This window comes from Poromitra crassiceps (genome assembly GCF_964638095.1).
Source record: "Poromitra crassiceps genome assembly, chromosome: 6".
In the NCBI taxonomy this organism is placed as follows: domain Eukaryota; kingdom Metazoa; phylum Chordata; class Actinopteri; order Beryciformes; family Melamphaidae; genus Poromitra; species Poromitra crassiceps.
In genome coordinates, this window is record NC_139627.1 from 47,198,534 (window position 1) to 47,217,094 (window position 18,561).

The 18,561-nt window shown below is 45.6% G+C and overlaps 1 protein-coding gene and 1 pseudogene across 2 annotated transcripts; one reads left to right on the forward strand and one right to left on the reverse strand.

The window, feature by feature from the left end:
• Positions 1-10,258: 10,258 nt before the first annotated feature.
• LOC310777936 (exosomal polycystin-1-interacting protein-like) lies at positions 10,259-10,972 on the reverse strand (the record flags this gene model as incomplete). The annotated part of the gene is made up of 1 exon (XM_083638277.1): positions 10,259-10,972. The coding sequence occupies one exon, from the start codon at positions 10,970-10,972 to the stop codon at positions 10,259-10,261; it is 714 nt and encodes a 237-aa protein (XP_083494403.1).
• Positions 10,973-11,055: 83 nt separating this feature from the next.
• Positions 11,056-17,367, forward strand: LOC310777937 (B-cadherin-like; annotated as a pseudogene). The gene is made up of 4 exons: positions 11,056-11,095; positions 11,984-13,404; positions 14,815-14,879; positions 17,252-17,367. The product of its transcript is annotated as a B-cadherin-like (transcript).
• Positions 17,368-18,561: the final 1,194 nt, after the last annotated feature.

The window sequence follows — 18,561 nt, forward strand, 5'->3', positions numbered from 1 at the left end:
ATTAGGATTAGACTGTTGTGATGTCATCATTCAGTCTTACTCTTAGTCACCAATATTTGCTCCTTTTCTCACTCACCTCCACGTCACCACCTGCCGATATATATAATGCCATGATATCATTTACTTATTTGCATCTGATAAAATACAACAATTTAATCTTACAAATGAGAATGCTGAATGTAAATGAACATTTAAGTTTAACATTTAACTCTGTCTCACTGCTCCTGGCCTGCCCCCTGGAGGAAGGACAAGCCTGGATGGGTTAAAAGCAGAGACAATATTTCACTGGCCACCGTCAGCATGTGTGTGTGTGTGTGTGTGTGTGTGTGTGTGTGCGGCTGGTAGCATGTGTGTGTTGGGTTGTTGTGTGATAATAAAAGACGGGTTTGTCTGTCCCACTTTGACTTTGTTATGACCCTGGCCTAGGGGAACCATGAGGCATAACAAAAGACAAGGAAAACGTCGGTGTAACTTCAAAAGATAATATTTATTTACTAAACCCAAACAAAACCAAACTAAATAAACCATGACATGTGAGAATCAGTAAAGTCAGTAGTGTAAGGCATGTGTGGATGAGTGTAGTGTGTGAAGGGTGTTGCATGGATAAACCAAAATGTTGAGGTGAGTGCAGGGTGGGGAGAAGAAAGGAATGAAATCAAATCTAACAGCCTCAGCCAGGAGGGCAGAGTTTTAAAGCTGGAGTGAGCACCGGGCCCAGGTGCACTCCAATTAGCTGATGAGCCAATTTGCCCTCCCAGAGTCCTGAGAGCAAAACAGAAGACAATAAGAATCAAAGCATATAAACAAACTACATAAGCAAAGGGAAGGTGCAGTGGGAATGTGAAACATAAATAATAAACAGGGGACCGTCACAACTTTTGACCCCCACAGTTGTTCTTGTCCATGGGGGTCCAGACCAGGGAAGGAAATTAGCGGGGGCTCGGGGCAAAATGTCCCTAAAAAATCTAGAATTGCCCTTGGAACTGGGGTGACGGGGGCTTTTAAATGCCCCCATAAAATAAAGAGTTGAATACTTTCTGTATTCTGCATTTGCAAAGTGTGACTCCAAAATGGCCAACTAGGCATCCGTACAACCCCCACCCCTCCTCCTACTAGCGTTATTTAGCTCAGTGACAGGCAGCACAACACAAGCTAGCTGGCCAACTAGTTCACTCATGTTTTTGCCAAGTACATTAATAACATGCCAGACAATCAACAGTGTTGTTGAGATAGGAAATGGGGATCTTTAACTGTGATTGTTTATGAACTTGTAGAAATAAAATATGATTGGATAAGAGTCATTGATTGGTCTGTCATGCTACATAGGTGCAACTAAAGTATCTCCCAACATTTAATCAAAATGCCCTGGAAATGATCCAAAATGCAGCCGAAATATATTTCACAGGGGCAAAAATAGCCCTCGTTTAAAAAAGTTAATTTCCTACCCTGGTCCAGACTCTCTCTATGGGGGCCAAACCCCCACAAAACACGAACCCTGGCGACACCTATTCACTCATCTCTGGTCTGCTATCTGTTATTTGTCTGGTGCACTGCAGTGTGGCCTTCCAACAAGTTCCAAGGTGCTGGCGAAAGCAGGAATGAATACGTGACTCCAAAAAGTATCTTCACTGCACATAAGAAGGTTAAAAAATTGTTTGCAAACCAGATGAAGCTTGAGAGCCGATGCACACATCATTGATAAATGACTGATTTTTTTGTTGTAACATTTTCTGAATAGAGTTGACATGACTCAGCAGCTTAATGCTTATCTTTATAGCTGAGCAGTGGCAAGAAAGATGGAGAAGATACAAATTGAGTCCTCTTCTTATGTAATAAAGGGGTGGCAGGCGGATGGATGGCAGTTGGGAAGAAGTTGTCCCTGCTGTAACAAGAGATTCTGGTTCTGCCAGTCCTCAGTCTCCTGCCAAGGGGGAGAGACGCAAAGAGTTTGTGGCCCGGGTGGAAGGGGTCGGCCATGGTTTTCTGAGACCGCTTCAGCGTTCCGGCGGTGTACAGGTCCTGAAGGGATGGCAGGCAGTCATTGTGGGTATGACATCATCAGTGGGTATGTCTGCTATGACATCATCAGTCGGTGGCATTTGTATGCTCATTTGATGGATTGTGTTTGTATGTGACGCCGCCGCCGCACCGCCATATAATATTTAATTAGTAAGATTTATGCAGATAGACGTCTTGCCCCAACTAGGACATAATCACTGTATAGATCAAGATTGTTCTTCACACCCACAAATATCAGAATGATGTGAGATGATTGGCTGGGTTCCATATTACATTATAAATTCCATATTTTTCCAGGCAGACTGGCAGAGCCGGTGTTGGCTGAGCATATATGTGACTTAAAAAAACAACACTGAAAAAATATTTTCTTTAAATACGCAACGTTTTGGTCCGAGTGAAATGTTATGTGGTCTCTCCTGTTTCTGAACCGTTTGGTTTGAACAAGTAAAACTATTGCTATAAGCATTTTGCGAAATGTCTATGGGAAAATAAATGGCGGATGAAAATCTCTGGTACAGTGCTGAAGCAGGAAGTGACGTTCATTTTGGCGCTCTATTGTCTGTTCTAAGGAAATCCACGCTCCGCCTCCACTTTTTGATTGTCAGGTGATCTGTGGGAAGTGCAATGCAGAGATGGAGGAGACTGAATAAAACAAACAAGGAAGTCACGACTATGTGATGTAGTATGAATATTAATTAAATCAACAAATTAATTAAATAAACCAAAACACAGTTTCAGCTGCTTGTATTGCTTTTTATTATCACAGACTACACAGCACAAAGTTTGTGGACGAAGGAAACAATCCACACCGTCATTTTCGTGATAAACAAATAAAGCTTCAACAATTCAAACTATCTGCTCTTGAAACAAACCAAATTATATACAGATCAATCCTGCCAAACCGCTTCCAAATACACACTTTGTTCCTTAAAACAACACGCGAGGAGTGTCTCCGAAGACTCGTCAAAAAACACTTGTGAATATTCAGATCTGCAGAGCCATGTGTACAAGTCGTCTCGAGGCACGTCGCCTCGGTTTATTAATAATCATAACAAATAGCTGTTTTACTGTACTTTTGAATAATTACATTCCCTGATACAAGTACTTAAGGTGCTGTAATGATATAAAAAAAAAGAGAGAGAGAGAACAAAAGAAGGGAAGAAAAAAGGAGCGAACAGAAGAGAGTGATGTCAAGACCTAAACAGCCGGTGATGTCACTGGCTGTGGGAATGTTCCAGACGTTTTAAGAGCGCGCGATGATGAGCGCTGATGAGAGCGTTAGCACCAACCTGACGGCCTGTGCTCTCCGCGGCCGCGTCTGAAACCCTTTACAAGGTGGCTGCCTGGCAGAGGGGTGGAACTGCCACCTCGCCAGATGGGAGTGAATAAAGGCAACCTTTCTGCTGTACAGCTTAAGAACTGGGAGGAACGATTCCGATCTACTGTCACCGATGTTCGGAGGTGAATCCTGTTCAAAAGTCACGAGGGAAAAAGCATCGAAAAGCCTCAAAATGTCGTGTTACGGTAACGGCTCCAGTTCGCCCTCTTGGTTTAGGGGGCCGAGGGAAATGGATTCGGTGCGGTCTGGGTTGTGTTCATGAAACCAGATGGCATCCATATAACAGAATATAATTCATGCCATTGCATATTGAAATGTGTTTTCATTCAGCAAGGAGAGATAGAGGATGACGTCTCGTTTCAGAACTGCTGTCGAGGGGATTGGCATCGGAAAATTAGCAGCCGCAGTCGCAGATGCTGCAGTCAGTCAGTCAGCCAGTCAGTCAGTCGGTCAGTCAGCTGCAGATGCTGCAGTCAGTCAGTCAGTCAGCCAGCCAGCCAGCATCCGGGCTCCCATGCAGACCCACACAGCCACGTGGTAAACAGCAGTGACATGAAACAGAAAGTGCCTTCAGTGCCAGAATGAAGCCTCAACACAAACACAGGAGCGTGGAAATGAGCTCGTCACACACTGTAACTAACGACAGTTGAAGATCTATTGTACATGTTGTCCTCGTCGGGTGAAAACCTCGGGAAATACGAGTTTACAGTTAAACGTTTGAACTTAACCCGAAGGATGGGTGTGAATTTCTGCACCTCTTGGGGCTTATGAAAGCTTTTGAAAACGTATTGCATAATGTGAAAACTGCATAGTGGTCAAGCTAAAAACAACCTTCTCTTGGTTCCTGAAAAGTTGCAACCTTCTGTTTAGCGTCACGACGTTATAATTTGGCGTCCAAAATGTGTCACATTTTCACTTGCAGCCGGTGCAGAGTAACCACAGCTTGAAGGTGTCTACATGGGCTGCAGGAACACAGGAGCAGCACGTATGTAGAACGTTGCTGTCCCTGAGGGAGCTGCAGGCTCCGCTAAAATGGCTGCTACAATACATAACACGTTAGCAATGACAACAAAAACTGTACCGACCTCCCACACAAGGTTGTTATCTGAAGTTTCGCATCATGAGTATTCCCAAATATTGCGTCGTTTCCAATACAGAGCCCTTATTCACATGCCAGAGGCTGTATTTTCAGTTCTTCTGGATGTGTAATTACAGGTTTCCACCCGTAGACACAGCAGAGATGGCGTCGTTTCCCCGCTGGGAAGCGGAAGAACAATGGCCCTTTTGAATAGAAAAGACAGAAATGACTCTGGCGTGTGAATAAGTGCTCTGTAGGGGAGAGTGGGGTGAGTTGTGCCACTTTTTACTTGAGGTGTCTTTAAAGTGAGGGCAGGACAGTAATGCCTCCAACTACAATATGTAAATATATTTCAGGATGTTGTGCACCACTGGGAACACTCCCTTTGGATCTTAAATAAACTGTTAAAAAAATATGGCTATTCTTAAAAAAGTGGTCTCTTGGCACAACTTGCCCCCGGTGCGGGGTAAGTTGTGCCTTTGGAGAGAATATGTTGGGGTAAATTGTGCCATTGATTACTGAAGTAAAACAGAACATTTTCATCTCATATACTGTAATGCTATATCAAAGCAAGACAAAATAAAGATAACACTAAAGTCCAGTGTACTATAACAGGGTTAAACAAGGCTAAACGGTAGCAGCAGTTGACCTACATATTTAACATTTTCAGAAATAAAAATTATGTTCAAAATTAACAAAATCAACTATCACAGAGCCAGGCTACACTTGCCAATACTGCAAATATTCTTCAACAAGGTCTATTTAAACATTTAAGAACAAAATTAAATAAAATTTCACTAAATCAACTGCAACTGCACTGGCACAACTTAACCCAGGCCTTTTGGCACAAATCACCCCATCCCCACCATTTTAACAAACTTGTATCATATAGCTGGTTTGGAGCTAACATCATGCTAACAGTATAGCCTCATATTGTAGCTTACTAAAACACTAACACATGTGTGAAATGTTTTCAAGCTTGTCTATAATTGTTCAGACACAACAATCAATAAACCTTGATCATAAAAAATTTACTTTGAGAGGCAAAAAACAGTTTTTTGAACTTAAATGTGCTTAGCTCTTGTGCCATCTGCCTCCCTTCTTTGCAGAGTGAGTAAAATGGATGCCTCTTCAAAAATGTGTGGTCAGATGACCAATTTCTTCTATGGTTTTCTAGATACAAGGGGTGGCACAACTCACCCCACTCTCCCTATAGAGCACAGCAGGGATGACGTGTTTTTGTAGGCTTTATCCAGAAACAATCTGGTTCTTCAGTGGAAAAGTCTATGGGGTTTTAGAATGGGGATTTCACTTAATAGCATAAAATAAGGTCTGTGGTTAACAAAAGTTTATGGGAACGTGAATTTGGGTTCAGCAGCATGATACTCTTCACAAACGTGAATAACCTTTACGCCTTTTGAAGCGTTTTATAAAAATTGCGTTAAAAAAAACGCATTTACGTCCCAAAAGTCATAAAAGTGATTCACGTTTGTGAAGATTAACATGCTGAACCCAAATTCACATTCCCATTTGTGAACCACAGACCTTATTTTATGCATTTAAGCGAAACCCCCATTCTAAAACCCCATTCACTTTTCCCCTGAAGAACCCGGAAGTATACTTCCGGACTCCTTCCTGCGGCTCTCTATTGGAAATACAGTATTTGGGAATACTCATGATGCGAAACCTCGGGTAAAAAGCCTTGCGCGGGAGGCGGGTACAGTTTTATTGTGATTGCTAACGTGTGTTGTAGCGTAGCAGCCATTTGAGCGGAGCCTGCAGTTCCCTCAGAGGCAGCAACGTCGAGATGAAGGCTGAGTCTCGCGTCGAGGCTAGAAGAACATAGGAATCCAACAATCTTACATGGCCGAGAAAGAGGTTTTCACCTGACAACAGCAACAACAACAAGCAACAACAACAACAACAACAACAACAGCACAATCACACTGAATCCATAATGCTTTTCCGTCACTGCAAAACTACATCTACCTTGTAGAGTGCTACAATACAAGTGTTAAGTGCATCTCTATGATTCACGGATGAAATCTTTTCATTGCGAAAACATCCAAGACAGCAAGAAGAAAGTGACTGAAACAACATTCGATGTAGTGATTTCAATGCAATCTGATGTGATGCAGTGGTGGTGATGTGATGCAGTGGTGATGATGGGAACAACGCTTCTCTTGAACTGAGTGAACTTCCATCAGGGAGCAACGCATTTGATGCACCAAGTGTGATTGAGGGTTAGGGAAGATAAATGCAAGCACATGCACACACGCACGAAGACACACCCATGGGCACGCACGCACGCACGCACGCACGCGCACACACACACACACACACACACACACACACACACACACACACACACACACACACACACACACACACCCACACACACACACAGAATGATCTGCGGAACAGAAGTGTTGGCTGCAGACTGTGTTTGTGAGAGCAGCTTAACAGTGTCTCTCTCAGGATATGAGCTGGAAGCAGAGAGACAGAGAGCGAGTCAGAGAGGGGAGAGAGACAAAGACAGAGCATGAAGGAAGAGAGTAATAATAAGGCACACCGCAGTGTATATCCAGACCATGACATAACCCTCAGTGTTCCCGTCACCTCTTTACACGCCATCTTTTCAAAAAATTGTCCTCTGATTCCACCCTCATCTGGTTCAAGTGCCTCCCGAGGCGCCGTTCCAAACCGGAACCCAGCCCGCTGGAGAAGGCGCGGAAATCCATTGTGTCAGGGCGGGGCGAGCGGAGCGCGATCCGCTTCAGACTGGCTCCTGACAGACCGGGCGCTCCTTTCCCACCGCATCCAAGACAGAGGAAGGACTTGACTCCCGTCCACCAGCGAGTCAGCGAGTCAGCGCACAGCCAAGTCTGGCTCTAAGTGGGTTAACAAGCCGACCACTCGCACAACTCAAGCGAGAGAGTGGCGTCCATTGTTTTGATCCGAGGAGAGTGAGATTTATTGGCTGGTGAGACGGGATGCTATAACGCCGGCACTCGGGGGTTCGCTGGGCGTCCATGTTAACCTGTTTCAAAACAACATGTTTTATTAGGGCCATCTGCACTCAATAAGAGCAGCTGGGAAAACGCAGGGTTCATAACAGAGAGCCTCCTGCGCCGCAGTCAGCTCATAGCACAGCAGACCCACACAGACCTCCCTCTCTCTCTCTCTCTCTCTCTCTCTCTCTCTCTCTCTCTAGTAGTCTCTGTTTCCTCCATTCAATACTTTCGCCTCTCCTTTCTGCCAAAGGTGGTCGTCTTTATATCTAGACAGCAGACATCTGTGACGACAATGCACTGTTTTAAATATCATCTGTAAAGCAGCAATAACTTACAAAGCCCCTCTCTCTCCCAGACACAATCAAATCGCCCCGGCTCCGACTCTCTGCACACTAACCTATAACATTCTCTACTAACCCTATAGCCCTGTGGGAAGCGGTCTTCTCGCTCGCTGCGAGCTTAGAAGGCCGGCCCAGCTCGTCAGCACTGCCGGAGCCAACAGGGATTCAACTCCAGATCCGCTAAGATTGCGTTTGAGACGGAAATCTCTGCATTTTTCTTTTTTTTTGCAGCTCAGTTGAGCTAAGAGCTAAGAGCGCAAAGCAACTACGGTAATGCACATCAAGTTGTAGCTGCAAAAAACGTCTCCCTTCCTCGCCGATTGCAAGTTGTATGTTTCAGCTTGAAGAGTAACCCACCCAGGCTGGCACCTTAGCGTGGAGGACCAGAAGAGTCGTGCGGAATGTAATAAAGTATTTCATTAATTATTATAGCAGCCAAAAAACACGTCGTTATTGGAGCCCATTCCCGCCACTCAATAAAATGAAATAAAAAAAACGACTCAATTGTTGTTGGTTTTTCTCTCTCTCTCTCTCTCACAAATGTGACTTTATATCTCAGAATTCTGACTTCTAAAAAACAAGTCCGAATTCCGAGATATTAAATCAGAATTGAGGTGTTTTGATCTCATTCTTGATTTTATTGAGTGGGCTTCCATAGCGAAACCCTCCAGTCTGTTTGATGCTCATCACTGAGAAGATTTGGCATTGTGAAGTCATATTGCGCATACCATCGATTTGCAAAATAATACGATCTACATAGAAACCACATGATGCGTGACCGCGACCGGTGCAAAGAGGCTTTTTATTCCTTGACCAGTGCGATGAGGCATCTTTCCGCTCTTTGCACTCAGCAGCTCTGCTTTAGTCATTTTGGTGAGTCTGGGCCTGGCTTGAAACAGCTTGAAGGCCTTCTTCCACTTGAAGCACGGCTCCCTACTCACCACGCCGCCCTGCCGCTCTCATATATCTGACAACACCCGCTACGGGAGTTTGAAGATAAAGCCCAAACTCCCACGTGGCTTGGCGGGCGCTGAGTGTGATCTGGAAACGTCTCGTCCGAGAGGGGTCTGCCTCACATATTGCTCTAGCAGAGACGATACATCACAGCGCTGCGTCTGGCTGCGTCGCGCTGCGGCTACGGATACACTTTGTCACTTTGATGGCTGTTTATCATCTGATCAGGCCGGCGATGCCTTCAGGGACAAGCTTTTTGGATTTTGCTCTCACGCTGCTGTCAGATCTTCAGAACCGGACGTGGAAGCGGACGGGCTCCGGTGCGTCGTGAGCTGCATGGCCGCTTAGCCTGGGCGCAATCAGTCAATCACCATGTGTGCATAGGGCAGCCGATGCAAAGGGACGGAGAGGGAGAGCTGAAAGTAACGCAGACGCAGATTTCAATCAAAACACATCATGGAGGCATTTTCGGTCCCAAGTGTGGACATTCAGCTAACGCAATCTCGTAAAAATCTCAGATTTAGAATCAGATCTCAAACCTCACATTGAAATGAAATGTGTAACCATGGCCATCCAGCTGCTGGCTGGATTAGTCAACGATGAGAGTGTTTACGGGCACATTTGCAGTTGTGTGGTGTTATTCGGAATAGATAAGTAGTAGCATTATGAAAAATGCTATGATCTGTCATCTTGCTTATTAGAAACTGTGGTGATAGCTGGAATATGACAATATTAGTCTGTTTTTTTTTCCACATTTCTCCCCCCCATCATCATATTAAGTATATTCTGCTTCATGTCTAGAGGGATATTTGTGATCAGTGTGTGTCAGTGCACACAGACACCTCATCCTGAATATAACTCCAAGCAGGATAAGAGCAAGGATCTGGAATGCTTCATGTATGTGTAACAGTGGCCAGTGGGTGGCGCTGTGCACTGGGTAAAACCTCACTCCCTGCGCCTCAAGAGACGCTCTAGCGACAGATACTAGAGCTCATGGCTTTTAGCCTCCTCGCTAGAGCGTCCGCCTCCCATACTGGAGGTTCTGAGTTCGATTCCCACCTGCGGGAGACGACTGCACAACGTGGGTTACATACAGGTATGTAAACACACACAACAATGCAGGTAATGTGGAATGTGTCGCAGTTCCAGTGGATTAACACAAGGGTGCAGCAATGCCCAAAGTGCCCCCTGCAGTTGGAGCAGATCAGCTGACCGTCGGGACCGTCTGGTTAGCATGTCAGCGTCAATCATACTCAAAAACAAAACACGTGGTCTTTTGACCTGTAGCCGGTGTAGAAGTCCCCACACCTTGTATCTTGTAGCAATTCCTTTTGGTGTGGGGAGACGAAGTAGCAGGAGCAGCGCAGCAACAGAAAGTATATTCCACTCAGAATACGTCGGGTTTGAAACCTTTCCTTTGCAAGTTTAGGACACAAAGATGAAGAACATCCACATCCGTGTTGTAAATGATCCACGTGCAGCGATGTGACCCGGCCAAGGCTCTTTGTTGTTGCTAGTAGACGAAGGTGAGGAGGCAGTTCTGCTGAGGTTCGCTACGCTCTGAGGGCTCAGCGGAGGAGGGCAGGGGCAGGCGGGGGAAGTGCCGGGACAGGCCGGGCACCGGCGGTCCCACAACGCTGTACGCCTTCAGGGCAGAGAGGCCGTTCAGCACCGCTACATCCAGGAAGGTCATGTGGACGATGGAAGAGGCGGCGGTGGAGAGGGGCTCTACCTCCGCCGCGCCCTCGATTGTAATCTCCTGGTCGGGGTACGGCGCTCCCGGGGTCGCACTGTGGATCGTCAGGCTGCGGAGTCCGAACAGAACCAGGTACCGGCTCTCCTGCGCGTTCGCGCCGCAAAAGGACAGCCGCAAGTGTCCGACGCGGCTCCCGTTCAGCAGCTCCTCCAGCGGCCAGTGCTCCCTCAGCCACACGCTCAGACGCCCGCCCGGCGCCTCCAGCCCAGCGGGGGGCAGGGCGGAGCGCGGCACGGTGCGGCAGCTGCACAGCATGTTGGCCAGAGCCTCGTCGCAGTCGCGCACCGGAGACGAGCAGCTGCAGTTCCGCAGGCCGTGGCCGGGGGCGCCGCCGTCGAACAGCAGCGTGGTGTTGGGGGGAGGCGGCGGGGAGGTGGGGGCGGAGCCTGTCGTCGGGGCGGCGGGGATGGGGAGGAACGACAGCCACAGTAACCACGGCAACAGGGCAGAGGAGATCCCGTTTAGAAACATCTCCGGCGAAATCGAACGGGCTACATCTTCACCGAGTGGAGACACAGAGAGCAGAGAGACCAACCTGCAGACACAGAGGAATCATGTTAGAATGTTCTCTTTTTGATCACAAACATAACCAAGGTGTGTTACTTGCCTAAACATAACCAAAGTTGTTTTATTTGCGTTTAACACAGGAAAGGCAGTGAGCTTTCTAAATTAGCCACCGTTTTGTTTCAAATTGACGCTGGTATGGGAGAGAGGGGGCAGGCAGGGGGTAGTGTGAAGCATGCACTCATAAAACAGGGAGTTCAGTGGAGCAGAAGGGAATGGAATGGTGACCAGACTTGAAGTGATGACATCACAATTGCTCATTTACACAACTAGGCATCTCGCGAGCTACGCGCGCTCGATTCCTAGGCTCGCCCGCTGCGCGGGCTCGCCTGTCCTGCAGCTGGGGTCCACGGCCGTGAACTCCACAATGAGTGTCCAATGATCGCGAAACTTGGCAGATATATCAAGGAGGATATACTAGACAAAGTCAGAAGTTTTGTCATGATTGGTGGGCGGGTCTATGGCGTAACCCTGTAATAGCGGTAAATCAAGTCCATTCACATAATCGGTCGCAGACTTCTCAGCCTCATGTGGAATGGCATTTCTGACACGGTATTGTGCGATTTGAAGAAAAGGGGGCGCAGCAGACACCAAAAGTGGCCTAACACACTAACGGCCGTAATTCCCCGCCTGTTGGTTCAATGATCCTGAAACTTGGCAGATATACTGAGGGATATATTTGGACCATGTAGCAGAACCACTGCCACATTTTTGTGATGTCATTGCAGTTGGGAAATTTGGGCGGGGTCCACCCGCTATGCCGACCACCCGCAGTGCCGACAGCCCGCAATGCCAACGTTAGGTTTAGGCGTGGGGGGTAGGAGAGGTTAGGTTTAGGGTTAGGGTCTGGGTGAGGTTAGGTTTAGGCGTGGGAGGTGGGAGAGGTTAGGTTTAGGGTTAGGGTCTGCGGGAGGTTAGGTTTACCACTAATCACTGGACCAGGAGCTGACCAGCCTCCTGTTGGCCACTTCACTGTCGACAATTTTTCTGGTTATCTGTATGTTACCCAGACACTGGACAGAGAGAAGCAGGACAAATACTTGCTCAAAGGTCATGCTGTAGCACTACTAGGTTCAGGTCAAGCTGTGGAGGCCCCTTTGGACCTCATAGTGAGCGTCATCAACATCAATGACAACAAACCCATCTTCACCCAAGACACCTACCTTGGAGAAGTATCAGAGGGCTCACCTAAAGACGTTTATGTGATAACGGTTACGGCCACAGATCTGGACGAGCCAAATAATGATAACTCGGATATCCGCTACATGCTTAAGAACCAGGAGCCAAAGATGCCCAGTGACAAACTGTTCAACATCAACCCAATCAATGGTGTCATCAGAGTCACCAGTGAAGGGCTGGAGAGAGAGAATTACCCAAAGTACACTCTGGACATAGAGGCGGCAGATATGAAGGGACATGGGTTGATCGGGCGAACAAAAGTCATCCTCACTGTCACCGATGGCAATGACAATGCTCCGGCCTTCACTCAACCCATGTACGAGGCAACCGTCCCAGAAGAAACCAAAGCAGGAGCTCTGGTTACTAAGATGTCAGTAACTGACGGTGATGAGCCCCATTCCTCAGCATGGAACGTCAAACTCACAATCGTGGATGGCGATCCTGAGGGCTATTTCACTGTGGAAACAGGACACACCAAAGACGAAGGAATCGTTAAAACTGCTAGGGGTCTGGACTTTGAGAAGACCAATAAGTACACCCTGCTGGTGGCAGTGGAGAATGAGGTTCCCTTTGCCGTTCAGCTGCCCACCGCCACTGCCACCGTGCTGGTGAATGTGCAGGATGTGAACGAAGCTCCAATATTCCAACCACGCGAGAAGCAGGTGGTGAAGAAGGAGGACCTGGCCGCTGGCAGTGTCGTGGTGCAGTACACCGCCAATGACCCGGATACCGCACGCAAACAGACAATCTCGTATGAAATTCTCAGGGACCCGGCAGGCTGGCTGAGCATGCACAAGACCACGGGTCTTATTACGGTGGAGAGACCCATGGACAGAGAGTCCACCTTCATTAAGGACAACAAGTACACCGCAGTCATCATTGCATATGACAATGATGAGGTCCCAGCCACAGGAACCCTGCTGATCCAGCTAGAGGATGTGAACGACAACGCGCCCACCGTCGGCGAGCGCACCATCAAGGTTTGTAACAACGAGCCGCTTCCTCAGCTGCTGTCGGTAACAGATCGAGATGGACCGGGCTTTGGTGCTCCGTTCACTGTCAAATTACAGGGCCCGTCTAACAACGACTGGACCGCAACGATGAACGAACCCAAAACGGCCATCATACTGGCCCTTAACCACCCCGCTACCCGGTGGAAAGTACAGCGTAGCGATGCACGTTGCAGACAACCAGATTGATAGCCATCAGATTTTCACTTGTTTTCGTAAAGCACTTTGTCATCTGGTTTTGAAAAGTGTCATATCGATTTATTAAGCTTAAAGCAGCTACGAGCAAGATTTTCGATTGTTATTAACCCTGTAAGACCCACGGTTGTAATATTACAACATTTGTATTTTATAAAAAAAAGGGTATAAATGTTTTGTTTTCTTGTTCTTTTTTCACCTAAACATCATCATTGGATCCTATTGTTTAGTCTTGCAATGCTATTGGCCAGGATATTTGCATATAAGTACCCCCCACAGGGCCAGGACACATCACAACTTCAAAATTGTTGACGGAGCAACAACTCTCTTTTTCACTGGACGGAATTCCTCACAAAGAAGTAAGTAAAATGCCTGTAATATTTTTTTGGGTGATCATTAGAATGTCTAGAACATGTACATATGTTATTATTGTCAAACATATCCCCCAAATGTAAATTAGAGCATGTTTTATAGAGGTTGCTATTTTACAACGGTGGGGCAGTGTGGTAGCAAATATCCAGGTGGTACTGTTAGTTTACATACCTGGCTAAGGGGAGTCTTATAGTTTTCACAATACATTTATACAGTTATATGTGTATTTTCCCCACATTGCATACCTAAATATATATATAGTGTAGGCTATATGTGCATTTTTACTTAAATTTCTAATTTCCAATAATATTTGTAACCAATTGTACTCAAAGACAAATATACTGCATACAATGTAATTGCTTACAATGTTTTAGTAATCACTTTCAACAGATCAGTTCCTACTTCTGTTTGTAATCATGTTTTAGTTGGTTTAAGTTAGTTCCTGGAGGATTCCATGTGGTAATTGTTCATGTGGGGGTTGCACACATAGGACCATCATCATTGTTCATGTGAGGACTGGTGGGGGTTGCCCACTTAGGACCATCATCCCTTTGTGAGGATAAGCAAAGCACAATAGGTTGGCCAGACAGTATTGTGTTACTTGTGAAATGTGTACTGCAGTGAGATGTGTAAACACTACTAATGTACTAAAGTTATTTCTTTATTTTCATTTCAGAATGCCACAAGCAAGGAGAGAGCCTCGCTTCATTGCAAGATACAAGATACAAGATGCACTGGATATGGTACTGAATGTAGAGAGTGATGTGAATATCGACTTCACTGAAACTGATGAAGAGTCAGATGAAGAGGCCTGTGGAGAGGAGTCAAAAGAAAACCAACCACCCAGTGAACCCACTAACTGCCCAGTAGATGCAAACATTCAGCCGCCCCAACCGGCCAAACACTTCAGCTCAGAAGAGACAACTGAAAGAGAGTCCAAACCGCGCTCCACCCAAGGCACCACGTCAACACCTGCCATCGGATGTGTGCCAGGACCAAGTTGGCCATCTCCCACGAAAGACACAGAGAGGGCGCTGCAGGAATGGTGGCTGTTCAGGGTACACCAACTTACTATGCCACAAGTGTGATGTTCGTCTGTGTATTTCAGGTCACAGGAACTGTTTCTGGGACTATCACTGCAAATAAGCGTAAGCAATTGATTGTAAATGGTGTTCAAAGTGATTTGCAGTCACTTGGAGTATGAGAGGGGGGTGCCTGTTACATTTTGCGGAGTAATTAGGTAATTAGGTTTCTTTAGTACATTTATTGTATGTATTGTTTTCATTTTGTTGTTCTTTTAATAAAATCACAATTCTTAAAAATATGGCTTACATTGATGTTATTATTCATAATGTATACTGTTCTGAGGCCAAATATTATTCATAATGTATACTGTTCTGAGGCCAAATAATAAACCATAACCATATAAATTAACCCTTATGTTGTTTTAATGAAGTATATATACATTTGCCATGTTATTCTGACAATGAGTAAAAATGGCCTATAGGAAATTCTGCTACCCGATTGACCCTACGTTGTGATATTACAACATTTGCATAAAAACTTACAAAAACTTTTTTTTTTTTTAAACACTATATTTTCTTCTCCAAAGTACTCCTACAACACCATCAGAAAGGTTGAATAATTTTTTTTGCAAGTAGAAATATATCCGGGTCTTACAGGGTTAAACAGTCTAAATGTAATATCGATGCCTCACATCTTACCTCTAATAGTAGACGAGACCAACGCCGAGTAGTCTCGCTTGAACGCAGAGTGAATCGGCCAGTGTTGTCGCGATGATTAGTCTGTCTGCGGCCGGGGCAGATCAGGAAGTGAAATTAAACGGTTTGCGCCAGCCACTTCGGCCATAACCACAAAATAACAAAATGACTTCCAAACAAACTGTTAGAATATAACGAGATATGTTCGCGAGAGTACCAAGCCCCTGGATGTAGCGAGCATGGCGTTTGTTAGAGAATGGAATTTCCACTCTTCATCCGCTAATGTATATAAACCAAATTAATCGAAACCAGGAGCCAGAAAGATGTCTTATAGAAGTATATTTAATAACCCATACATTCTCTGTCAATATGTATTGTCAGAGGACTGAATCTCAATGTACACATTCTGATACGTTATACAGAGTCCAAATATTCAGCGGCGATTGACATATAATGCTTTATACTGTAAGGCAGGACAGAGTAGGAAAAGGCAGAGAGGAGGGGGGGATAAATGTTTGTGCATCGTGGAGTCTAACAGAGAGTTATCAGTTGTTATTGGACATGATGCACTGCCCAAGGTCTCAGCAAAAGAGAGAAGTCCTCAATGCCACTGGGGTGAATCTATATGTGTGAGATGTCATGTCATGTTAACCTACAGCACTAACTATGCGTATGCAACTACTAGCCCACTGACCAGGAAAGGCCCATGGAACTTATATTTTCTCTAACAGCGTTCCAACACAGTCTCACAGAAAATGTTATGGTCTGTTGCTAGGCAGAGCGAAATGGTTGAAGGCAGGCAGCTGCCGTAAACCGTTTGGTTTCACTTCCTGGTTTATCCGGCCCGCCGGAAGACAGACACAGACTCTATAATCATCAAGAGAGCAATCTCCGATTCACACGGCTTTGGTCTCAGCTACTATTATAGGTAAGATGTGATGCATCAATATTACATTTAGACTGTTTAATAACAATCGAAAATCTTGCTCGTAGCTGCTTTAATAAAGCAACAAATCCAGCTAGTAAAGGTGGTTATAGTGTGCTTATAAATGTCTTATAAGCTACCAATAAATATGTTTATAATGCGATTATTAGCACTTATATAGTATTATTACCATATAATAGTGTTAATAAGCACCTTATAAGAAAGAGCCTTATTACCTATTAATTAACACTTAACCTTAATATAAAGCGTTACCTCAACTTTATATAAAGAACACTATAGACGGTTTTCACGAGAGCGCAACCCCACAGCACTTCCTTTTTCTCAGCATTCGGCAAACTGCAGAAATATTCACTTGATATCGTTACTTTTGTTTTCGCCGCTCAGCTGTATAGACGGTTTTCATGGAATGGTCAGTCCTGCACTACACTGTTTTTTTTTCTTTTATGTCCATAGCAAACACTGCAACAGGAAGTGAGCGGGGGTTCAATTTAGAATGTTTTTGTTGTCAAGTTAAAACCGTCTATACACAATGCAGCCTATAATATACATGAGAGACAGTGAATCACAGTAACAGTCACAACAGAGCTGAGTTTTGACTCATTGTCAAAGCTGATGGTAATAGTGAAGTATCAGACACAATTGACTTCTCTGTGACTCACTGCAGCTTTGCTGTTCTCTTCCCTAAAAGGCCACATCACACACAAAGAGCCTCTCTCTTCTCTTCTCTTCTCGTCTCTTCTCGTGCTCGCCCTGTGGCCGATAGTAACCTGTCGCCGCTGTGCGCGGTGCAGCCTGTGTTTTTACAGCGTGCCTCCGGAGGGCCAGCTGAATCCAGCTCTTTATTTCCAGTCCAGCGCTGGCTGGCTCTCGCACACGTAATTGAGCCACTTATTTTTTTGCTCTCCAACTTTATTGGGGGAGAGGTCCTTCCAGGCCCCGGGCTACTGCGGATGGCATACGGCTGTTCATAAAAGTGCCTGCGCCACGCCGCGCCGCGCTGCGGTGAGGGGCAGTGGCCGGGCCACATTAAGACGTTGAGGAAAAACCCAAACACTGCCTTCTTTCTTTCCCCTCATTCAGGAAAAAGTGGGATGAATAAGCGCTCTCGACTTTTTCTTCTTCTTCTCCGTTTGGTTTGAAGGAGGAGGAAAGTTTCCGATGTTGCGATTGGCAGGACGGCGGGAGCAAAATCTGCTTAGTTTTCTGAAAACACGTCTGGAAAAAAAAAAAAAAAAAAAAGCATGCGATGGGTTTGGTACCAAAAGAAACCATTTTACATCACGGGTCATGATGACGGCACTGGCTTATTATGGGATTCTTTTGCCAATCCTTGTGCGAGGCTGCCTAGTAACAGTTAGTCAATAGCCTACCCGTTTGAACAGCAAATATCCCCAGTCCAGCATCATCAAATCATCCACAATAACATAATCTGTATTATTATATACAGATGATGTCATATTATATACAGATGATGTCATGTAAACAATGTTCCGAGGGCATTGCAGTGCTGATTCCCTTTAATTTAGGTTTTCAATGAGGTCATAAGTTCACCACATATTTCATTTTCTAGATGGGTAGTTTCAGCAAAGCCATCTGATTCATCATCAAAGATGCGCTCCAGCCAGCCAGCGCAGACAAGCCATGAAAAAGCACTGAGTCTGACTGCAATTCTTTGTTTTGATTATGTGAATTATATATAACCCTCTCTTCACCCCTTCTAAAGAACGTATAGAGCAACTAATCACGTGGACAAATGTCCGTCACTGTGGCGGCGGGGGTTAGTTATGCTTTCCGTTCCCGACGCTTTAACACAACCAGCATTCAGTGTCATCTGGACATCGTCACTCTCAGTAGCTTGAAAAGAAACAACCCTGTCTGAGGCTGTGGTGTTTGGAGATGGTTCCCCCCCCCCCCCCCGCTTCTTCTCTTCGCTACAGTTTTGTTTAAGTGGCCATTTTGTTGAAGCCAGTTAAACCTGTGGTCAAATCAAATGCACAGCAGCACGGTGGGAACGCTGTGGAAGAGGATGGCCTGCTGCCAAACCAATTACACACATTTTTAATTACCGTCAGT